The sequence below is a fragment of the Sinocyclocheilus anshuiensis genome, unplaced genomic scaffold, assembly GCF_001515605.1.
Source record: "Sinocyclocheilus anshuiensis isolate Anshui unplaced genomic scaffold, SAMN03320099.WGS_v1.1 scaffold524, whole genome shotgun sequence".
In the NCBI taxonomy this organism is placed as follows: Eukaryota; Metazoa; Chordata; class Actinopteri; order Cypriniformes; family Cyprinidae; genus Sinocyclocheilus; species Sinocyclocheilus anshuiensis.
Window position 1 is genome coordinate 16,579 of NW_015555703.1, and position 24,567 is coordinate 41,145.

At 35.8% G+C, this 24,567-nt stretch overlaps 3 protein-coding genes and 1 pseudogene across 4 annotated transcripts; 3 read left to right on the top strand and 1 right to left on the bottom strand.

Moving 5' to 3' along the window:
• Positions 1-700: 700 nt before the first annotated feature.
• LOC107671639 (aldehyde dehydrogenase family 9 member A1-B-like) lies at positions 701-5,156 on the bottom strand (annotated as a pseudogene).
• A 1,342-nt stretch (positions 5,157-6,498) lies between these two features.
• LOC107671758 (uridine-cytidine kinase 2-B) lies at positions 6,499-12,319 on the top strand. Of its 2 annotated transcripts, none has more exons than XM_016464709.1 (7): positions 6,499-6,653; positions 8,759-8,918; positions 9,235-9,331; positions 9,440-9,582; positions 10,864-10,961; positions 11,155-11,203; positions 11,280-12,319. In XM_016464709.1, exons 1-7 carry the CDS (start codon positions 6,549-6,551, stop codon positions 11,411-11,413), a joined length of 786 nt encoding a protein of 261 aa, XP_016320195.1. In that variant the 5' UTR covers positions 6,499-6,548; the 3' UTR covers positions 11,414-12,319. The 2 variants fall into 2 exon arrangements, with proteins under 2 accessions (XP_016320195.1, XP_016320196.1); XM_016464710.1 differs by having other exon boundaries at positions 11,303-12,319.
• Positions 12,320-12,437: 118 nt separating this feature from the next.
• On the top strand, positions 12,438-15,263 carry LOC107671679 (UPF0587 protein C1orf123-like). The gene is made up of 8 exons (XM_016464589.1): positions 12,438-12,495; positions 12,582-12,665; positions 12,899-12,955; positions 13,663-13,744; positions 13,913-13,944; positions 14,096-14,173; positions 14,796-14,861; positions 14,949-15,263. The coding sequence occupies exons 1-8, from the start codon at positions 12,490-12,492 to the stop codon at positions 15,024-15,026; spliced, it is 483 nt and encodes a 160-aa protein (XP_016320075.1). The 5' UTR covers positions 12,438-12,489; the 3' UTR covers positions 15,027-15,263.
• A 1,235-nt stretch (positions 15,264-16,498) lies between these two features.
• LOC107671640 (non-specific lipid-transfer protein-like) lies at positions 16,499-20,707 on the top strand. Its single transcript, XM_016464550.1, has 5 exons — positions 16,499-16,550; positions 18,108-18,261; positions 19,213-19,309; positions 20,459-20,470; positions 20,702-20,707. The coding sequence occupies exons 1-5, from the start codon at positions 16,499-16,501 to the stop codon at positions 20,705-20,707; spliced, it is 321 nt and encodes a 106-aa protein (XP_016320036.1).
• The last annotated feature ends 3,860 nt before the right edge of the window (positions 20,708-24,567 follow it).

Here is a 24,567-nt window from a genome sequence, read left to right on the forward strand (position 1 = left end):
TATATATTTTTTAAGTTAATGTTCATAAAATGTATTTTTACCAGATAGAAGTTTAAAAGGTTTTTGCCTGGGTAATTAGTTGTGGAGAATTCATCCTCCTCATATTCTAGAATTTATATATTTATTGAGCGGACTTCCTGTTTCTTTTCACTGAATGTACAAAATGATGTTGAATGCATGACACATCAGCTGCTTGTTACGTATGAGTATATACATAAAATAAACAATGCTTCACACTACCTTACATGAGATATTCCTTCATTATGCACAAGCTTGATTACAACGATGTACCACTTTTTGTCATTAGTTCAAATATATTTCATGCATAGTTTACCTATTCAATTGCGTGAGAAACGCATACATTCACAGAACAAGTGATGTCTGTTAAACAGGTACATTAACCAAATATAGCTATTTATCAAATATAATGACAGTTACTTTAAAATAATGCAGTTTACACTCTTTTACGCTCATTAAGAATTGCACCATCCTACAGTACAGGCACTTGTGAAATATTCACAGACAGCTGTCATTATTTGACAGAAATTATGTTGGCAAGCTAAACTTGGTCCATTAGTGGTGAACATGAATACATTTCAATAACTGTAGTTAGTCTTTAGGATACGTGGGTAGTTTCACATTGAGATCTTGCTGTAAGATTCAATCATTAATCTGCAAGCAGAATACGTCTTGCTCGTGTTCAGAAAAGACTGTCCACATCACCCATCTCCACCACCACAGTCTTCAACAGAGTAAAATTAAATGGTCACCTGGCCATTTTCTCTCCCAATACCTAAAACCAGTAAAAAGGTCATGTTTAATTTGAGTACAGTGTGTTTAGTGTTACAGAGCAAACGCACACAGACAAAAAATCTTTGATAACTCTCACTCCACCTGAGGCCTTGTATCCTCCAAATGGCACCTCCACAGGGGTGATATTGTAGTTGTTGATGAAGCAAGATCCAGCCTGCAGGTTTTCTATAACACGATGGGCTCTCTTAACATCTCTGGTGAGTCAGGAACAGACAGGAAGGGAAAATATGAGCAATTGGGGAAAGCCCCAGAAATAACACCCAATCACACAAACTACTGTTCAAAAGTTTGGAGTCAGTAAGATTGTTTTTTTTTTAAGAAATTAACACTTTTATTGAATAAAGACACATTAAATAGATCAAATACAATAGCAGAGACACTTATAATGTTACAAAAAAATTGATATGTGACCCTGGACCACAAAGTCGCTTGGGTATATTTTTAGCAATAGCCAAAAAAATACATTGTATGGGTCAAAATTATCAATTTTTATTTTATGCCAAAAATCATTAGGATATTAAGTAAAGATCATGTTCCATGAAGATATTTTGTAAATTTCCAACTGTAAATATAGCAAAACTTCATTTTTGATTAGTAATATGCATTGCTAAGAACTTCATTTGGAAAGGTGATTTTTCTCAATATTTTGATTTTTTTGCACCCTCAGATTCCAGATTTTCAAATAGTTGTATCTTGGCCAAATATTGTCCTATCCTAACAAACCATACATCAATGGAAAGATTATTTATGCTATTTAGCTTAAAGATGATGCATAAATCTCAATTTCAAGAGATTGACCCTTATGACAGGTTTTGTGGTCCAGGGTCACATATTTCAAATAAATGCTATTCTTTTAAACTTTGTTCATGAAAGAATCCTGAAAAAATGTATCACCATTTCCACAAAAATATTAAGCAGCACAACTATTTTCAACTTTGATAATGTTTCTTGAGCACCAAATCAGCATATTAGAATGATTTCTGAAGGACCATGTGGCACTGAAGACTGGAGCAATGATGCTGAAAATACAGCTTTGCATCACAGGAATAAATTACATATTAAAATAGAAAACTGATGTTTTAAATTATATTGCTTTTTCACAATATTACTGTTTTTACTGTATTTTTTAATCAAATAAATGCAACCTTGGTGAGCACAAGAGATTTCTTTCAAAAACATTAAAAACCTCAAATGTTTGAATGGTAGTGTTTAAAAAATAACTTTCACTTTACTTAGTAAAGACTCCTGCCGCCAGACCCAGAGCACTGTCATTGGCTTTCCGAAGAACCTCATCCTCGGTCTCAAAGGACAGTACTGACATCACAGGCCCAAAGATTTCCTCTCTGACACACGTCATGTCATCTGTGCAGCCGTCTGAAAACAAAACACATGAATGAACACACAACACATGATCTCAACATCAGCTGCCAACAACTCACCGAGCACACATGGCGTCATGTAGTATCCATCTTTTAGTTTCGGATCTGCTGGGATGAAGGGCTCCCCTCCACAGAGCACTCTAGCTCCCTATCAAGAAAAAGTAACTACTTTAAACCATATCATATAGTAAACGATACAATCATGCTACTACATGAATATTTTCTGAAGGTACACCTATACCTCTTTCTTAGCTTGCTTCACATATCCCAGCACCTTGTCCAGGTGTGGTTTGCTGACCAGAGCTCCCATACGAGTCTCATCCAACAGAGGGTCTCCTATCTGGATGGCTTTAGTTCTCCTGACCACCTCTTTCAAGAGCGAATTGAGCTTTGCATGAAAACTCTGGTGCCATTGCTGCACACCTACAAGTGGGGGATACAAAAAAAATAAATATTAATTAAAGAGTGTAAAAATAATACGTATTTGTATGAATATGGAGCTACCGAAGAGCATATTTATAGATGCACAATATAGGTGACCATAAACAGCAAGTGCACCAATGTGAGTGGGTTTTTATTTTTAGTGTCCAGTCTGATTTTCAACAAAAATGAATACTTTTATTCAGCCAGGATGCATTAACTTGATCAAGAGTGAAAACACCCTTACAAAAGATTTCTATTTCAAATAATTTTTTATTTTTTATTTTTTTTTACTTTCTATTCAGAATTTAAAATTTAGAATTGAAAGCAATATTGTAATCGTAATTGTGTATTTGGTCTGTATATCAGCATGGCAGTGATTACAGCCAGGTAGAAGAAAATTAGCTTGTTATTGGCTAAAAAGCAGAGGGGGAAAAAGATGTATGCTCATACTTTGACTTGACTTTCCAATACAGTACCTGGCCTTGAAACAGGAAGTTGGCCATGAGTGCTCCTCTAACAGCGTTTTCTAGGTCAGTGTCCTCAAAGATGATCAGTGGAGATTTACCACCGAGCTCCAGTGTCACTGGTTTAACCCCTCGGGAGGCCATTTCCATTATCTGTTGGGCCAAAATGGGCATTTGAACCAAGTGCAGTTTCCATTACATTTACTATTACTTAGTGACTTTTTCTCAATAGAGTGTATAACATTGGGTATAATAAACTCAACTTGGATTAAAGGAATAGATCACCCAAAAATGAAACTTTTCTGAAAATTTTCTCACCCTCAGGCCATCCAAAATGAGTCGTGTGTTTACGAGAACACTTTTTGTACGCGAAGAAAACAAAAAGAACAACTTTATTCAATAAAGTCGTTATTTTTGTTTTCTTCGCGTACAAAAGGTATTCTCGTCGATTCACAACGTTACGGTTGAACCACTGATGGCAGATGGACTATTCTGACGATGATTTTCATATTTTTCTGGACCTTGACAGTGTAAGTTACTTGGCAGTCAATGGGACAGTCACAAGCCTCCCAGTTTTCATCCAAAATATCTTAAATTGTGTTCCGAAGACGAACTAAGCTTTTACGGGTTTGGAACGACATGGGGGTAAGTGATTAATGACAGAATTTTCATTTCGGAATTCTTTAAGAAAGAAGTCTCTTATGCTTACCAAGGATGCATTTATTTGATAGACAGAAATATTATAAAATATTACATTTGAAAAAAGTGTTTTCTATTTTAATGTATTTTCAAATGTAACCGAATCTGAATTTTCAGCATCATTACTCCAGTCTTCAGTGTCACATGAACCTTCAGAATTCATTCTAATATGCTGATTTGCTGCTCAGTTATCAATTATTATTAACGCTTAATTTTTTAATAATGGTTCTTATTATTACCAATGTTGAAAGCAGTTTTTGTGGCTTAATATTTTTAAATTTTTAAATATTTTTTCCCCAAGATTCTTTGATGAATAGAAAGAAAAAAAATTATTTGAAATAAAAATATTTTGTAACATTATAAATGACCTTACTGACACTTTTGATTAACTTAACATTTGGTACTGTATCTCTTATGAGAATGCTCAATGCCAAAACAACTAACCTGAAAGTGTGGTGGCTTGTCCTGCAAAATACTTAATGCACAGTCTGGCCGAGTCCACATCTAAACGGGCTTCGGTAGACTTGCCATTGTTGACGACCTCTATCTCAGCAATCTCCTCTCTTCTATTCTCAATAACAGAAATAACTGAAAAGATCTGACTCAACACTACTTGAATCAATGCAGCACTATTACATAATATTTTAGTATGCTTGATCAATGCATTCAGGTCTACCTCAATGAGTCTAGCTGCCTCGAGCATGACTCTGGCTCTTTCCATGCCTGCCAGTTTACTCCACACTGTCAAAGCAGCACTGGCGCTCCTAACAGCTGCATCAACATCTGCGGCACCACAAGCTTGTAGTTGGCACAGGACACGACCTGGGATACATTCATAAAGATCAGAGATGATCTGAAATGTAATTACTAATTAATGTCACACTTTGTATAGCACTGACTGTCTTATGCTATGCTCTGTTTGTTATTGGTTCTATTTTCATTAATTAAAAAAAAAACTAAATGTAATTTGGGAATGATGCATTATGCAAAATTGATTGTACTTGTGTAATATGTACTTTTGCTGGAAATGTTCTGTGTTTGCACTATTGTTATGTTTATTAAAAAAAACATATATTATAATAAAAATAATAAAAAAAAAAAACTGTTGTTCATCTCTTTTTTAATTGTCCATTTACAAATAAATTTTGGCAAGATGTTTTAGGTTTCATTAGGAGTTAAATTAATAATGAATGTGTCCTGTTTGGAAGGACGTAGTGCTGGGGTTCACTGAGTATGAACAGTCTAATAATAATAATAATAATAATAAATAAACAGTTTTATGTAGTGAATCTGATTTTGGTGCTTGCAAAATTCCACATTCACAACTCCAGACCTCTCTTTTTTGTTTTCATGAAAGAATTTGAGCAATACCTTTCATTGATCCAATTGTCTAAGAACAAACGGGCTTTAAAAGCTATCTGTTTGTAACTCTTTTCCTAACTTCAATGACATGTAATTCTCTAAATGTTCTTCTTCAGTGTGTAAAGTAGTAAAAAGCACCCCCTTTTTCTTTTTTCTTTATTTATTCTTCATTTTGTTGTCATTGTCTATTATTTTTATGTGTTGATATTTGTATTACTGTGTTTGAGCATTAATAAAAAAAAATAAAAAAAACAGATGAAATTTAAAAAATAAAATGTATAAATACATTATATGCAGTGAACCTTATTGTCTCTAAATATGTTGATATTGACAGTACGTGCTCATTTTGTTGAGTTCCCATCACTGTGAAATAAACCTAAAACATCCAAACTGAATGTTATGGTAAAACATATGATAAATCACTGGAATATGTTGTATTTTTTTCTTTCCTTTTTATTTTATATAGTAAATGTTTATACGGGGAAATTCCCTGTCAATAAACCTACCATTTTGGCCTACTTTTCCACAGATTTTAATTGAGGCAAAATCTGTTTTCTGCTTCCCTTTTGTAAATGTCGTCTTTTCATCTGTGATGTCATTTATTTGGACATACAGGGACTTGTGTTTAGAGATTTGTATGTATGCATTCATTTACTTCGGTAAAAAGAAAGAGCACATAAACAGAGCATATTTAAATGGTGCTTGTTTAATGGTAAAACTGAGTACAAATCGGTAATCGTTTTAATCTGCATTTTATCCTAATGAAAAATAATGGTAAACTGAAATATGTAAACAGTACTAAGTGGAAGAAGAGAATAGCTTGCAATGCAAGTTTGCATTATTTTCTTTGATGAAAAAGTAGTGAGTGGGACAGAAGGAGGAGGAGCGCTGTGTGCAGTGTTGCCAAGTCCGCGGTTTTCCTACGGAATTGGGCTACTTTAACACTGTTGCCCCGGGTTGAAGCGACTCCAGTAACATGATATGTATCCCGTGGAATGCGATGTTTAACTGGGAACCCCTCGAAACGCGATTGGGCTAGTTTTGAGTAGCGATTAGGCGGGTTTTCTTATAAAAACCTGGCAACCCTGTAGTGTAAGTTTGCATTATTTTCTTTGATGAAAAAGTAGTGAGTGGAACAGGAGGAAGAGCGCTGTGTGTGCAGTGTTGCCAAGTCCGCGGTTTTCCTACGGAATTGGGCTACTTTAACACTGTTGCCCCGGGTTGAAGCGACTCCAGTAACATGATATGTATCCCGTGGAATGCGATGTTTAACTGGGAACCCCTCGAAACGCGATTGGGCTAGTTTTGAGTAGCGATTAGGCGGGTTTTCTTATAAAAACCTGGCAACCCTGTAGTGTGTGTATTATTAGAATAGCGACACACACTCTCTTGTGCTCGCACTCCAAGCATGGCTGGCGACAGTGAAACACATCTGAAGGACAGAGCAGAGAACGGCCACAACACCCGACAGCCTTTCCTCATCGGTGTGTCTGGAGGCACCGCCAGCGGAAAGGTCTGAGCTTTATGAGTGTTTGTCAATAACCGTACAGCCTCAGACGCTATTATCATGTCGGTTAACGGGGGATTTCTGTGCCTCCAGCGACCGCGTGGCTTTATAATATCATAATATACACGAAAAGCGATTTTATAAATTCCACATATAGGATTTTAAAACGTATTCATATGTCCCTATATCACACAGGTCAAAATCTATAACTTACACCTTATTTAAAACCTTTATATTTTTGTCACTTCTTTGTCTTTTGCTTCACTAAGTGAATTTCGCGCGAAAATAATTAAAAAGTTAAACTAACCGACAACCCATGATTTTCATAATCCCGTTCAGATGTGTCCAGTTCGTGTTTATTATCGGTTTAAATGTCGAGTACGTCATGCTTTAGCTCCACGTGGAATTACTCCTGTTGTCGTTTATTTGCTTGCAAGCGACCTCGAATGTCGAAATCGGATGTTGACGTGTTTATTTGTTGGCATGCTAGTTTAAAAGTGGTTTGAGTTCTCGGTTTGAAAAAAAAAAGTGTTACTTCCTCAAGTTGGCGAAGGAAAGTTGCGGGAACGTGACGTCATAATAGCGGGGGATGTTTACATTGTAGCAAAGCGTTCATTAATCTTCTGCTGACCTTCATGTGCAGGAAACAACATACCCGCCGCTAAAGAATTCACTTGTGAAAAGTCATTTAACAAAATTAAACTTGCAGTCAAAATGTGGTTGCTTTGTTTATAGGTCGCCCTTAGGAAAACGTCCCTCTTTTATAAGTGACCCAGATTTGAAATGCTTTGGCCAGTGAATGGAGGCCGTGCTTCCCCGCTGAATGTCCTTACATGGGATACCTGAGCGATTCCCCCATGCTGTTCTACCACACCAGAGTTCACCGCACATGTCTGCAGAGACACCAATGCTTTATCTGTAGTACAAGTTAAAAATATTCCCCAAAACATGCCATCATTTCCTCCCCTTCTTCATGTTGTGCGGAACGTAAAGAATGTTTGATATGAAGAATATTTGTAATCTAACTGTGTTGGTGCCCATTGACTTCCACATTGTATGGACTACAAACACTAAGAAAGTCATACAGGTTTGGAACGACATGAGGACAAGTAAATGACAGTTTTTGAACTATTCCTTTAACTCAGTAAGCCTGACATATAACATAATAGTCAGAAAAGCTTATTGTTTTATCTAGCTTATTGAAACTTTAGACAAAATGTTTTAAAAATGTGCATGTGTTTGAGTTTCATATTTGATGCATCAGGCTTTTATGGCTCATATAGTATAATATATGAGAATATGGAGATCTTTATAACGGACTACTTACATAAAATGCATAAAAATATCAGTTTTCAGTTTCACTCTATCTCCCATTAATATGCCTTCGTAAGATGCCATTTACATGCTTAGTTTTGTGATCAAAGCTCTGTAGTTTTAACTGAGGGACAAAAGATATAATGCTGTGCAATTATGATTGAGAGATCTACAAATGAGCATTCCTCAAAAGCCCTATGTATCACATTTAATACTCGCATTTTAACATGATTATTCTAAATAATGACATATGGACCACAAAACCACTCTTAAGTGTCAATTTTCAAAATTGTAGATTTATTCATCACATGAAAGCTGAATAAATAAGCGTTCCATTGATGTATGGTTTGTTAGGATAGGATAACATTTGGTCGAGATACCCCAGCGACTTAAGACTGCTTTTGTGGTCCAGGGTCACATATGGATAACCAACTAAAATTTATGCAGTCCAGTAAGTGTTCATATTTAAATATGACTAACAATATAAAGTTTTCATGTTAAATTGATACAAATCAGTCAGGATTTCACAGCAAAATGACACATGTACCACGACCTGAAGGGGAACGTTTTTTTAGAATTATACTAAAAGGCCTTTTACTTAGACGACAGAAGGCATGTAGTAGATTGTGTACAACAGGTTTTCCAGCAAAGTTTTGATCATGTTGATAATGTAGAGGCCTTAGAAGGCCTCATAGTGTTAATAACACAAACACTGTGGCTATAGGTTGAGTATATCTGAACTGGGTAGCTTAGAGAGTTTAGCACTTACTAAGTGGTTTTGTGTCCTTTCCTCTCAGTCTTCGGTATGTGAGAAGATCATGGAGCTGTTGGGCCAGAATAAAATTGACCGTCACCAGCGGCAAGTGGTCATCCTCAGTCAAGACAGCTTTTACAGGGAGCTCACACCTGAACAGAAAGCTAAAGCACTCAAGGGCCAATTCAACTTTGATCACCCAGGTACTTTAATGTCTGAGGGTCGTTAAAGAAGTCAGAAGTTCACTCAGAAGTTAGAATATGCTCATCTATTACTTGTATTCATGGAATGCAAAAAAAAAAAACCCGTCCCATTACTACGCATGTGAGAACCAATGGTGTTTTCTGTTGGTCTTCAATTTTGGTTAAATCCTTACACAAAACTATCATACGGTTTCTCAAGACATGTCATATGGACTACGTTTCTGGACATTCCTTTTAAAGATCAACATTGCGTTGTCTTTTTTTAATAGTTTCTTATGGAGAATAATCGGTTTATCAATGTTTCCATCATTCACAGATGCTTTCGACAATGAGCTGGTCATGAAGACTCTGCGTGACATCATTCAGGGGGAGACTGTGCACATCCCAGTTTATGACTTTGTTACCCATTCCAGGTCAGTGCTGCTCTCTCTGTCTCTTCACAAGTTGCTGTTTTGGGTGTTCTGATGGGTGAATCACCATTGGATGTATTATCTTTTGAATGTTCTCCACACCTCTTACAGGAAGGATGACTTTGTGACCGTGTATCCAGCAGATGTGGTTCTCTTTGAGGGGATTCTCATGTTCTACTCACAAGAGATTCGAGATCTGTTCCAAATGAAGCTGTTTGTGGACACAGACCCAGACACACGCCTCTCGCGAAGAGGTAGATGAATTGTGTGACATTTTGGTTTAAGTAGTGCTTTTTGTCTTTCTTTCTTACCTATGTAAGTAGAATAGATCTATGGACTTTTTTGATTATAATGACAGTGATTTCCTCTGGGTTTTCAGGGTCATTATCATTACATGAAACTAGGAATAATCATTTGTGTTAAATAGAAATTAATGCAAAGAATTTAGCATTTTGCTGCATTCCAACGTTCAAGTTTGAACTGACCTGTGAATTTTTATTAATACCAATAGAAGAACATTTTATATATATATATATATATAATATATAAAATGTGATCTTAGCAGAATTAAAAGAATGTAAATGTTAAAGCTGCATGTGTGTAGTGTTGCAGAAAAGGTCATTTTCATTGTATATTTTTACATTTTGGAGTTATTATTTGTTATTATATATTGAATTTTATGTTTTTAAATAAGAAAACATAGAGCATCATGTCATATTATGATCTGTGCAGTATCTGAAGAAATTGTGTGCTCAAAATCTAGTGTAACTGACATTATACTTACAAAAAAAAAGACTTCAAAGTATGTTTAAAATAAGTTTAAGTACTAAAATTACTAAAACAGAAAGTTCAATATTAAAGAAATATTACAATAGAAAAAATGGAAAAAAACCCCACATAAAAGTCAAGTCACCTTTAAGCCCCGTTTACACCGATAACGATATAGTTCTAAAAATCGTTCTCAATATTAAAGAATAGCAGAGTCCACACCACAGCTATAACGATAAACGCACAGAGAAACGATATCGTTGCAATCACTTTGAAAACGATTTTTTCTCCAGCTGATGAACGATAAAAAATGGACAGCCAATCAGAATCCATCCTGCTGTAACGAGCTCAAGAATTTAAAGCGGCAGACACGTGCGCTTAGAATAAACCGACAATATCGTTCGCTAGTGTGGACGCTAATATCGTTATCTTTATAGTTATCGTTCTTGGTGTGAACGGGGCTTTATTTATATAGCACTTTATACAATACAGATTGTCAAATCAGCTTTACAGTGTTAAACTGGAAAATAATGATAACGTTAATTATATCTAACTTTTATGTATTTTACGTTTTAATTCAATGAGACAAAGTATCTTTCATTTGTATGTGGTATGCTTGATTATAAAAAAAAAAAAAAACAGGCATTATGTATTTTATAAAACACTTTTGTGCTGAACATCCAGCAATAATAGCTGTATTGAGGTAAAAAAACCGTGAAGGTTTGGTTAAACTGCCCAACACTTGTAGGTTTTCTTGTTTTTATCAGTGTTGCGGGACATCGGTGAGAGAGGCAGAGAGTTGGAGCAGGTTCTGAACCAGTACATCACCTTTGTGAAGCCAGCCTTTGAGGAGTTCTGTCTTCCTGTGAGTATCTTCATAAAAGCCTTTCGAAATCCTTCTGAACTAAACTTCACTTCTCCATTATTATAGCTGCTTTTAACTATACTTTATTGTTAGGAAAGGTGTCACGTATATACCAACTTGACACCTTCCATCTGCTTCCTCACTGTTACTCCATTTTTGTGCCCTAAATTATCTTTGACATTTATATTTGCAGACCAAAAAGTATGCAGACGTCATCATCCCCCGAGGAGCAGACAATCTCGGTGAGTCAGTAGTCACTATTTATTTGATATGGCATGCACACTGGAGAGATGTAATTTTATCTCCCTTTCTCTCTAGTGGCTATTAATCTGATTGTGCAGCATATTCAGGATATCCTGAACGGAGGAGTCACCAAACGGCAGAATGGTTTTCAGGACGTCCACGAAAGCCCCAGACAAAGACGGCCGTCTGAGTCGAGTCGACCTCACTGACCTCACTGTGGCCCTTCCCTCCATTGAGGAGAGGGCGGAACTGAATAATAACAGTGTACGTCCCATTCATCCAATGACAATGAAGGGATGCAGGAGCTGAAATGCCTTTGTTATTGTGACTATTATTTGCATTTGAAATGTTGTGGATAATTGTTTGCTGATACAGGGTTTTGAAAGTGCTATATGTCTTTTGGAAGGTTTGATTGCAAACTCAGCCTGTCCTGTCAGCGTGTCTATCTGCTTTCTTAGCTACTCAGAAAATAAATGAATCGTATGGAATGTTTTGTCAGACTGGAAGTAGAGACATTTTTGATTACAGTGCTATTTGCGTACATACTTGAATTCAGAGCTCAGGTTGGGTGGGTTGTTCCATCCACAAAAGAAAAAACCTTAGTACCTCATATCTGAGGCTCTTTTATATGTGTGTGTGATTGAAGAGATGTGTGATTTTTGTAATGATGGCAACATGGTGCACTAGCATTTTACATAGTTTTTTGTAGCTTTCTAGTTAATTCTCAATGTTGATATGTGGTTCTTACAGTTGTAGTTTTTTGTACATATGACGTGACGCATTTTGTCATGTTTTGTCGACTATATTTACAGTTTTACCAGAACTGGTTCTTGATTTTTCCCATGATATCTTAATGTACATACATAGTATTTTACCCCAGTTACTCAAATACTGCAATCCCCAGATAAAATCAGGGATTACATTAAAAACCTCAATCATAATTATTAACACCAAAAAACTGGTTACTTGAATAAGCCTATATTTATTTTAGTAATCCTGTGCACACTACTTCAATAAGCCTGTGCTAAGAATTTTTCACTGGATAACTTATTTACATCTGATTTTGTTGACGAATAATCCATTACGTTGTGGTGGAATAAAATAATAAAACTATACACAACTATATATATATGTATGTGTGTGTGTGTGTCTTTGTTACACTCTTTCACATCGTTTCATGCATGTAATACCCAGCACGACCGCTAGGCGTGAGCTGCTGTCGTGGCGGCCGTCGCGCTATTTATACGCAATTGGATGACGTGCCGCAGCAGAGGCGTGGCTCATTATGGGGGTATGCGTGTGTGTAAAAGCATTGGATACTTGGAAACGAAAAATCAATGAATAATCGCTCCACGACCTATTTCTTTTTGTCTATAGAAATTTGGCTTGCAGTTTAAAGCCAGTTTGGAGAATGTTACGAACGTGAGGCCGGTGGGAGATGATTTCCGCTGGTATTTAAAGGTAAAGTGTGTTCGTGTCACAGGCGGTCAGTGGACTGACATAAAAAAAAAAACTATTACTTTAAGCAGTTCACTGTTTTTATGGAAATTGAGAAAGCACTCACTTTTCAGGATCTTTAACTATTTATAGACTTAGAGTCATTCATAATGTGATTGATAATTGTAGTGAAACCTGTTCAAGTGGCCATGTGATTTAATGCCATATAATTTAATATCTGACTCCTGTCCTTGCAGCTGAAGTGTGGGAATTGTGGTGAGGTGTCGGATAAATGGCAGTACATCACCTTACTGGTAGGTTGAAAAGTGTGGGAAATAGAGTTAATAATCATATACTAGTATTGTTGCAAGATGTTCACATGCTTTTGTCCAAATCAGCTTAAAAACGAGAAGAAGAAAAAAAAAATGCAACAAAAAGGGAGCAAACAATATTAGCAGTGAAGATATGTTCATCTTCCCTATTTTAAAAGCAAATTTTCTATTACATTTTGCAAGTAAACGGAAAATAAATAAATAATATTTAAATAAAACACTGAAGAGGGAACATACATGCCGTTTTCATTGTGATTTTTTTCCCCAATAAATGTGTTTTCATTATTTCTCAAAAAAGTGACATACAATGCAATTGACATTTTTTCTCTCCAAGTTTTTAATGCATTTTATGTCCCTTTTTTTCACAAAATGTGTACAAAAAAATAATTGAAAAATTGCTTTTAAAAGAATTTAAAAAATACAAGAATAAGCACAGCCACACTGCATTGCAGAGAAAACATTTAATAAATATGTCACTAAGAAATGAAAATTCTGTCACCCTCATGCTGTTTCAAAACAGTGATTTTATTTATTTATTTTTATTTATAGTTAAGTTGTTATTCATTCAAAATCTTGCCTTCATTGATACACTGCACTTTTGCATTTGTGTTATTTCATGCATACTAAATTGCCTTAGTGCATAGAAATAAACGTCTGTGTAGTGATCGTTGGTCCTTTCCTTTCTTTAGGACAGCATGCCACTGAAAGGAGGACGAGGGAGTGCTAGCATGGTGCAGAAGTGCAAACTGTGTTCTCGGGAAAACTCCATAGGTAACCAAACTACTAGCTAGTAAATGTGCTGATAAAATGCTTACACATGGCCCGAATCTCCAGATGAGCTGCACAATAGCATCTTCTCTATTGGTGTTTCTACATTTTTGGTTTGGCCGTGGGTAAGTGCATATGGATGGCTTATTAACTGGATGTCTTACTTTCCAGATATCCTGAGGGACACAATTACACCTTACAATGTAAGGCAGAATAAATTCATTTTTTTTGTTTGTTAATTTAAAAACCACAATGTACTAAGTAAAAGATGCAGTTGCATATGAACATTTCTAGTTACATAATGCATATATTATTTGCTCAGTCTTGCGGGTACATGTATTTTCTCTTCTGAAGGCAGAAGACAGTGAAAGGTATAAGACAATTGTCCAGTTTGAGTGTCGAGGCCTGGAACCAGTCGATTTTCAACCTCAGGTGAGATATTCCAATAGTATAGTATAGTGTATATACATTTTTTAAAAGAAATAAAAGTATTGATTCAGCAAGGCAGCATTAAATTACTCAGAAGTGACAGTGAAAAGATTTGTTACAAAACATATTTATTTTCAATTAAATGCCGTTGTTTCGAACTTTCTATTGACCAAAGAATCCTGAAAAAAAAAATACGTTGGTCTCCACAAAAATACCTTTATTTTTTTTTTTACATTAATAATAATAATAAATGTTTCTTGAGCAGCAATTCAGCATAGAATGATTTCTGAAGGATCATGTGACACTGAAGACTGGAGTAATGATGCTGAAAATTCAGCTTTGCATCACAGGAATTAATTATATTTTAAAATGTATTCAAATAGAAAACAGTTGTTTTAAATTGTAATATTATTTCAGAATATTTCAATATTTTACTATAGTTTTGATCACATAAATGCAGCATTGGTAATGAGCTTAAGAGACTTCTTTCAAAAACATAAAAAAATATTGCTAACCGTGAACTTTTGAATGGTAGTGTATATAATGAAATAGTTGTTAAATAATCTTCAGAATCTTTACCCTAATCTGAATAAAACACATAAACATTCACTTTGTTATTTTTCAGGCTGGTTTTGCCGCTAGCGGAGCAGAAACATCCACCCAGTTCCCTGAAATCAACCTGCAAGAGAAGGTAAGAAAAAAAAAAAGGAATTCTCATATCATATCACACCTTCTAGTTCATTCAGGAGCTCATAACAGTCTCTTTTAAATGTTTCAGGACTGGACGGACTACGATGAGAAGGCCAGTGAGTCTGTGGGGATCTATGAGGTCACATATCAATTCATCAAGTGCTGAAAAATGAAGAGGTCTGATTGAAGAACAACTGATTGGTTACTGAATTAAGTTTTAAATTGACTGCACCACACTCTTGTTAGTTAGTGCTGATTGGTAAAAGGCTTATTATGTGTGAGATGGACAGTAAGTTTGGTTATACGATACTACAATAATAAAGTATGGAATGATCGGATATTTTTGTTTGTGTTTATGTGGGTTTGTCCTTTAGTAAAATGATCCAGAAAAGGAGAAGAGAGGCAGAGGAATATATTTACATGCCATTGTGACATATGGCAAGTACATTTACATTTACATTTAATCATTTAGCAGACGTTTTTATCCAAAGCAACTTACAAATGAGAGCAATAGAAGCAATAAAAACAACAAAAGAGCAACAATATATAAGTGTTGTGTCCCAGTTAGTCTAACACGATACATGTAGCAAGTGTTTAATGTTTTTTATAATAAAAGAATAAATAGTAGATAGAAAAAATGACCGTGAATTTAACGGTAAAAGACTAAAAATGCTACAATAAAAACCTGTTAAATGGTTAATGGTAAATTCCCCTACTATATACGGTGACAAACTGTATTGGACATTACATGTATTGGACATTAATTTTACGGTAGTATACTGTTTTTGGAAGTGAAAAAGACCTCCCTGCATTACATTTCAAATTTGATGTTTTTTTGTTGAAATAACTATGTTTCTTCTTAGTTTTTTCTTATCAGTTTTGTATATTAGGGTTGTGTGTTACACCTAATGTTGTTAAATGAATGTTTATTGCATTATTTCAGTTTCATGTGTGTTAACATGATGGTGTTTAGCGTTTGTGTGAATGACACTGTGCACCTTCTATACATGTTATTATTTAAAAGCTGCTTGTGATGGGCTTTGGTTCATCGTGTGACTTTCTCATCACCACCTGCATTTGGTGGTTATCAGTGTATTACAAAGGTACAAAACAGATTTCAGTACTTCAGTATGTTGGTATATTAACATTATATCAGTTAATGAAATTATGGTATTTAACTGTAAATTTAAGTTAAAACCGTAAAACCTAAAACGTTGCTACTGTATTTTTTACGGTAAAATTCCGGCAACCACAGTTGCCGGTTTTTTACCGTCAATTTTACGGATTTTTTTTTACAGTGTAGTGTTAGAGGGTAGTGTCAAGTTATTATTATTTTCATAATTAAAAAGAAAACAAGTAGATAGAATAGAATTAGAATAGAGAGTGTTAGTTTTAGAGGGTCACGTGTAGATGGAACAGATGAGTCTTTAGCCATTTCTTGAAGATGGCTAAAGACTCGAGTTTGGGCAGGTCATTCCACCAGCAGGGAACAGTGAAGGTAAAAGTCTGTGAAAGTGATTTTGTATTCACTTGCAGAAGTGAATTCATTTGCAGAACGTAAACTTCTGGAAGGCACATAAGTCTGAAGTAGTGAATTTAGGTAAAGGTTGTTTTAATACATATGGTGGCAAATGGGTGATGAACCCTAGTGGAGGACTCATCTCAAAGGGACACCCGCTTGGAGCTACAGGTACGCTTTATATAGTTCACCTGAAAATGTACAATTTGTTATCATTTACTCACTCATTTTGCTACAGATTTTTGTTTTGAGTATAAAACACAAAAGGAGAAGTTTAGCACAATGTTCACTCTGCTGTTCTCCAGTATCGGACTGTGGCTAGCTGCTGTCAAGCTCAATAAAACAACAAAACATACCATAAAAGTGATCTATGTGACTCTTGAACTATATTAAAAGTGACATGACGTATAGCCAAATATGGTGTCCCATACTCAGAATTTGTGCTCTGCATTTAACAATTTCCCTGTAAAACACTGACATACATCACAATTATTAGCAAACAATGGCTTTCATCTGCTTGGGGAGTCATATCTCTTAACTACTGAATTAACACTGGATGCATGCAGTACATCAGTTCTGCAGCTGGCTTGAGTTAGGGCTATGTTCATACTGCAGGCAAATGTGGCCAAAAATTTTTTTTTTGCTCACATGTGACTCAGATCTGTTTTTGTCATGACAGTGTGAACATCACAAACCGCATGGAATCTGATCTTTTCAATTCCGATTTGTGCCACTTCCATATGTGGTACTAAATCCGATACATGTCAGATGTTTTGCAATGCGACCGCAGTGTGAACAGTCATGTCGGATTTCATGTGACTTACGTCACTCTAGATCGACATTCGTCATAATTCCGTGCTGACGGGAGACACTTCAAAGATTTTTACATACCCAAAGTTATCAAGACATTTGCGAAAGGTAATCAGTGGAAGTGTAATGTGTCAGAACTCATAAGAATTACAGTGACGACTCAACAAAACACGAGGGCTCGTATCATAAAAGCTTCAAAACTCTGCTCTCTTCTGTCACATCCTTGTCTTTATTTTTCATATTGCCTGCACATAATTTCGCCGGATTCCGCATCAGATCACACTATAAATAAATTCATAATCGTTTACTTTATGTCCTCCGTGTTTACTTTCGTATGACAGCGCGCTGTGCAAGTGTTGCCAGCTCTTTTGCGCATACGGGTCAGTTCAGAATCATGATCTGTTCACACTGTAAAACTGATCTTGGCCACATTTAAAACAGCAATGTGAACAGCTACACAAAAAAATCGGATCTGAGAAAAAAAAACGTAGTGGGTGTGGTGGAATATTAAACCGGTTTGTCTCCTAATTGAGAACTGGTTTGTGTCATAAACCAGGGCTGCGTTCAGCCCCGACAAAAACGGTGCAAAACGTTTTTTAAATGGAAACGGTGGTGCGTTGAACACCCTGTTCTGATGACGCAAGTGTTGCAACTATGGCAGAGAACGATGGGCTCTTTACGTCATCCTTTTAACCTCTCCATCCATCCATCCATGTCACTTCCTGTCTTCCTCAAAGACCTCCAAGAAAGTACCTCGTCCACTTTGTGCCAGTTTTGTTTACTAATGATTAGAAGACAGAAGAATCAACAGGTCACAGAATAAAGCAACACTCACATAGAACCAATGAAGAGAGATGGCTGTGACTTTCAGAGCGAGTGAAGACGGTGGATGAACTCTGGCCTGTTTTCATGGCTCAGGTCTGGCTCAGTGTGCAGAGCTGTGCTGGCAGCTGAGGGGGGATGCGGGGCCTCGGCAGGTCCCCGGGGCAAAGGTCGCCCTGCAGCACAACATCGGTCTTGGTGGAGCGGTGGTCGTCACTCTCTACAGGATAGGCTTTCCTCAAGAAACAAGGTATGTTTAAAGCTAAAATATGTTGTGTGAACTGTCTTAACAAACACTGAGATGACTGGCCTAAATATATCCAGCTCACCTAGTTTATAGTTTTGTTTTAATCTATATGATCTATATATTCAAAATTCGTCAATTATTTCCCAAAATCCCAAATATCCGTTCAAAAGTTTGGGCTTGGTAAGATTTTATGTTTTTGAAGGTTTCTTCTGCTTTCCAAAGCTGCATTGTTTTTAATTAAAATACATTATAAACAGTAATACTGTAAAATATTATTACAATTTAAAATGACTCTTTTCTGTTTTATTATATTTTAAAATGTAATTTATTTCTGTGATGCAAAGCTGAATTTTCAGCATCATTACTCCAGTCTTCTGATATGATGATTTGGTGCTCAAGTAACAATTTTTTTCATTATCAATGCTGAAAACTCAACCGTGATACTTTTTTTTATTTGTATGAATCAAATAACAATTTATTTGTAACGGAAATCTGTTGTAACCTTATATAAGTTATGTTATTCTTTATTCTTTTGATTAACTAAACGTGTCCTTGCTGAATAAAAGTAATAATCTTAATTAAAGTATTAATCTTACTAACGCCAAGCATTTGAACGGCAGTGCACATTTTTATTTTTTATTTTTGTTTTATGCTTGAATGGTTCAGCTCTGTTGTATGTTTGTTTAAGCAGACTGGGTACAAAATCCAAGGTACAAAAGATTATATTTCTATATGACTTGCATAAACAAGTACATATAAATCTGTATGAGTACATACAGTATGTAAAGTTATAACACGTCATTAGAATATTATTTTTTTATTTTTTTTTATTTTAAGTATTAAATTTTGTTAAATGCCGTAGTTCTTATACATACATTAAAACTAGACCTTTGAACTTATTACACACCATACATGCACCAGCAGTGTTGAACTGTCTGATCTAAACCTTCTCAGCTCTCGGATCGCTGCAGTGGCCACCAGCGCGTCCAGCGACCTCAAAGGCTTCAAAGCTCACACTGTCTTCAAGGAGATAGAGAAGAAGCTACAGGAGGTAATTCATCAGGAATGAGGCTGTCTCTAACCAATCATACCATGCAAATCAGACTCTGCCTCTCTGCATTGACAGTGGTTTGGGATTTGTTAATGTCTTTGTGGCTTCTGCAAACCTATTACACCCAAAAATAAGATGCGCAGATCAACAAGAATGAACAATGACTCGTGGCTCATTTCTTTGGAAGAGTAATATTCCTGGAGGATGTCTAAATCACATCTCAGTTGACTTTTTAAATTCAAAATTTAAAAAAATCAAAGAAATAATTTGTACCAGTGTGAGATGAAAAATAATACAATAGCATACTGTAAGTGACATTCCGTCAAGAATAAGATTCACAGGGTTTTTCATGTGGGAGAAAAACAAATCCAATTTTCTACAGATTTATTAAATGATGTAATTATGATTATTTTTAACAGGAGGGAGAGGCATATGTTAAGAAAATTGGTGGTGTTTTCGCTTTCAAAGTAAAGGATGGTCCAGGTGGAAGTGAAGCATTATGGGTCGTGGATGTAAAAAATGGCAAAGGTTCAGTGGTCAATGATGCAGGTGTGTTCAATTTTTTTTTGTCCACCTCATTGTGTATTATTGGAATATTAATTATATATATAAACTACATAGTGACAGCATGGCATTTTATGACAAATTGACAAAAAAATAATTCAGCTAGAACAGATTAAATGGATCAAACGTGTCAAAGATACAAAAGATTATTTCAAATAAATGCTGTTCTTTTGAAATGTATTCATCAAATAATGCTTATCACAGTTTTCACAAAAATTTTAAGCAGCACAACTGTTTCTTGAGCACCAGATATTAGCATATTATTTCTGAAGGATCATGTGACACTGAAGACTGGAGTGAAAAGCTTTGAAATCACAGGATAAATGAAATTTTATAATATATTCAAATAGAAAACAATTATTTTAAATTGTAATATTTCACAATATTACTGTTTATGCTGTATTTTTGGTGAAATAAATGTGCCTCTGGTGTGCATAAGTGAAAGTGAAGTGACATGTGGCCAAGTATGGTGACCCATACTAGGAATTAGTGCTCTGCATTTATCCCATCCAAAATGCACACACACAGCAGTGAACACACACCCAGAGCAGTGGGAAGCCATTTTTCTCAGTCGTAGTATTGAAGGTGGGAGAGAGAGCACTGTACATTCACTCCCCCCACCTACAATCCCTGCTGGTACGAGACTCGAACCCACAACCTTTGGGTTACGAGTCCGACTCTCTAACCATTAGGCCACGACTTCCCCAACGAAAGTTTCTTCCATAAGAAACTCTTACCGACCTTTTAATATGAATGCAACAGAACAAATACATTTTTTTGTAAATTGTCTTTTGCATTACACACTGAACAGTCATTTGTTAGGTTTAGGTCTAAATTCAGTGTCTCTAAGAGCACTTTGTCGTAGAGAAATGTTACCGTTTCACTGTTTACCTCACACAGGTACAAGGGCAGACTGCACCATCTCAATGTCTGACTCAGATCTGCTTGAACTGATGACGGGGCAGTTGAATCCACAAACGGTACGGTTTAATGATGGTTTATTCTTAGTGGTTTGTTGATGTATTGTGTTCAGCTATTCTGAAGTTGGTGTATATCAGTGTAGTTTGAGGGCTAAATAAGGTTTGAGAGTGTCATGGGACACACAACACAAGTGTGAGTAGCTGTTTTTATTATGTGGTCACTATTGCTTTGTCTGTTATTACAGATCGTTTGATATGTGCTGAGTATTTATGCGTTTTTTAACCTAAATCACAGCAGTGTCCATCTGTGTAGGATGTAGGGTGTCAAACATACACAACGGTTAGCCAATCATAGCAGTGGGCGTTTACTTCCGAGTCGACAATCCGCCACGGCTATTCAAACAGAGCGTTCTGATACTACTTACTACTGGTTTAAAATACTTTACAATACATCAGTTAGGTATGGTATAAAAAAAACTTTACCTAACTCTTTGCATATAAGCCAATTAAACAATAATCGTTTGTTAAAATTAGTAACAATGAATGAAGAATATAGCCTATTAATGTATGTATTAACAACGTAGAGACTACTAGGGCTGTCAAAATGGCTGAAAAACTAATTTCGAATTTTGTACTTAAATATTATCAAAATTCGAATTATATTCGAATTTAAAATGCATAATATAAGTTAGGGTGAAGAAAAGCTCTTGGCTTCTCTTCTGAGGCCACAAGCATAAGATAACGACTATCTGTGAGAAAAAAAAGTGCATAATGTTTAAAATAATGTTTATAAATAAATTATAATTAATTAAGTTGCTTAAACAACTATAAACAAAACAGCATCATGTATGTATGTATAGTTAAATAGAAAGGGCAGAAAGCCAATCTAATTTAAAAACATGAGATGCAGTGGGATGGGGAAAAAACCAGCCATAGTCTCGATATATGTTTTTTTCAAAGTTAAACTTGCATTAATTTTACATGGCTTTCTAAACATGCGGCTCCTTTGTGCGAGACGCGAGTGCAACGGTGATAGATGTCCCTCTAGAAAATGTGCAAAATCAAAAGGGAAGTCGTGGCCTAATGGTTAGAGAGTCGGACTTGAAACCCAAAGGTTGTGGGTTTGAGTCTCGTACTGGCAGGGATTGTAGGGGGGGGGAGTGAATGTACAGCACTGCACTTTGGATGGGATAAATGCAGAGCACTAATTCTGAGTATGGGTCACCGTACTTGGCCACATGTCACGTCACTCACTCAAAATATGTGTCCTGTGTGAACGGCTTGATTTCAGTGTTGATGTAAACAAGATCTTCTCCGCATTGATGTTCTCTTTTTCCACAATATTTTCAATGAACAAAGCAGCAGCGTTTGTCAACTGGACAGCTAACAAAAACATTATAATGCAACGACACTTACATCGTCATCGCATCTTGTGCGGTGCGCCACTGATAAGGCTGCCTCCTTAAAGCACACCTAAAACTCGAATGCAACGCTTTTGCATTCGAATGTGGATTTTTATTTTAAATTCGACGAATAATCGAAATTCAATTTTTTTTGACAGCCCTAGAGACTACAATGAACGAGCCATAAACTGATATCTTCCCAAATCAAGTCATTGTTTTGTAATTATTTGTAATAAAGTAATTATTAATTACTTTGATTACTCTATACCTATTGTGAAGTGTTACTGAACTGGCTCATAAGAGTCAGTTGCTGGTGAATTGGCCTACACAGATCATGCTTCATGTTTTTGATTCATTAAAAAGAACCAGTTCATAAGAGTCAATTGGTTGTGAATCAGACTACACTGAAAACGCTGTATGTTTTTGTGTGCAGCCCACATGGACGACTCAAGAGAAAGATGTATTTTCATTTTTTCAATCAATTTGGCCTGCAAACCTGAGTAAAATATGACTGCTTTGGCTGTGTGCCTGTAGATTCTGAAGTCACTGCTGAGAAGCAGTGCAGGAAACAGTGGAGTATAGAGTGAAATATCATTCTTGACATTTTAAGAATTAATATCAAGAGTCCATAAAAGTTAACTAATCTCTATGAAAAAAAAAAGCTTAACATAGAGTTACTTTGACATTCCCTTGACCTGGCTTTAGCTACCATGACGTGCATACAGGATCAAAAACAACTGATTGAATTCCTGTCGCATGTCCAACCATTTCTTTTGACTTCATCATACATCACACAAAGCCTCCTGACACAGAATGCCGATCAGAAAGAAGCGGAAATCTTTTATGCAATTCCAAATTAGGCTAATGGCATCTAATGGTTCCTCCGCTGATGTGAGTCAGAGCATGAAAAATAGATTCTTTTCATAAGCCCTTTGAAATGTCATTCCCCCGTGATTTATCCATCTGTGTTGACTCAACAAACCTCCATCATGTCTGTCCATATGTGGAACGCTACATCAGACATCAGATGGTTTTCACAGTAATCCTCCTTAAAGGGAATCATTTTCAGATTAATCTGAAACAGAAAAGCCGAACCAATTAGAGCTCAAATCCATCATGCTCATGTAGAAATGGCCAAATGTAGAAAAAAAGTCACAATAAATGTTAGGGGAGCAGTGAAAAATGATCATAACCTTTTTATTGTGTATTCATATACAGTGTATGTAAATATGTGTGTGTCGTAGATTGTCCAGCCCTTCTCTGTGACAGGTTTTTAGTGTTATTGACATCCTATTATAGTTTATTTATTCTCATTTCAGTTTTAGGTATTTTTGTACAAATTTGTACAGAGAAATGTTGCCATGTCAACTAGCTGAAATAAAATGTTTTTATATTATATTATTTATTTTATGTTGTTATATGTGACCACAAAACCAGTCATAAAGGTCAATTTATTGAAATTGATACATCACCTGAAAGAATAAATAAGCTTTTCATTGATGTATGGTTTGTTAGGATAGGAAAATATTTGGCTGAGATACAACTATTTAAAAATCTGGAATCTGAAATCCGCCTTTAAAGTTGTCCAAATGAAGTCCTTAGCAATGCATATTACTAATGATAATAAATTTGATACATGATTTTACAAATTATCTTCATGGAACATGATCTTTACTTAATATATTTATATATATTATTATTTTATATATTTACATATTTACAGTATTGTAATAATTACAATACAGACTCTGCACTGATAGAGTAGCTTTTGCATTCTCACTTGCTACGAGGAAAACGTGACCATTTTCTTTCTTCTAGGCCATTCTTGAATAACAAAGAGTTGAACTGCACTTTATTTTCCATAAGCTGAAGACGATTCATAACTCACCTGCTGAACTTTTATCCTGAAGCAGTTTGACCTACAGAAGCTTACCTTAAACTGTAACGGTTTATGGATGCATCATTCATCTCCAACACTTTCAGCACTGCATATTGTATTAGACAGTATGAATTTAAACTGTGCATTTCCCAAGAACACAACATAGGCACCATATGTTTAGAAGGAACAACAGGGTGTTTTTTCCCTTTTGTTGCTTCTTCACTCGCAAGCTTGAAATGAACTAGCTACTTAACTAAATTTGCAAGTACATCGTCAAAGTAAGTGGACGGCGATATGACAGAAGAATTTACTGTTCTTAAAGGGGTCATAGGATGCTACATGCACTTTTACAAGTTGTTTGAACTGAAATATATGTTGGCAGTATGTGTACACAACCACCCTAAAATGATAAAAATCTACTAAAATCTTTACCCCTTTCTCAAATCGAGCCGATCTCAGATGCCTGTCTGTGTGACGTCACACAGACAGGCC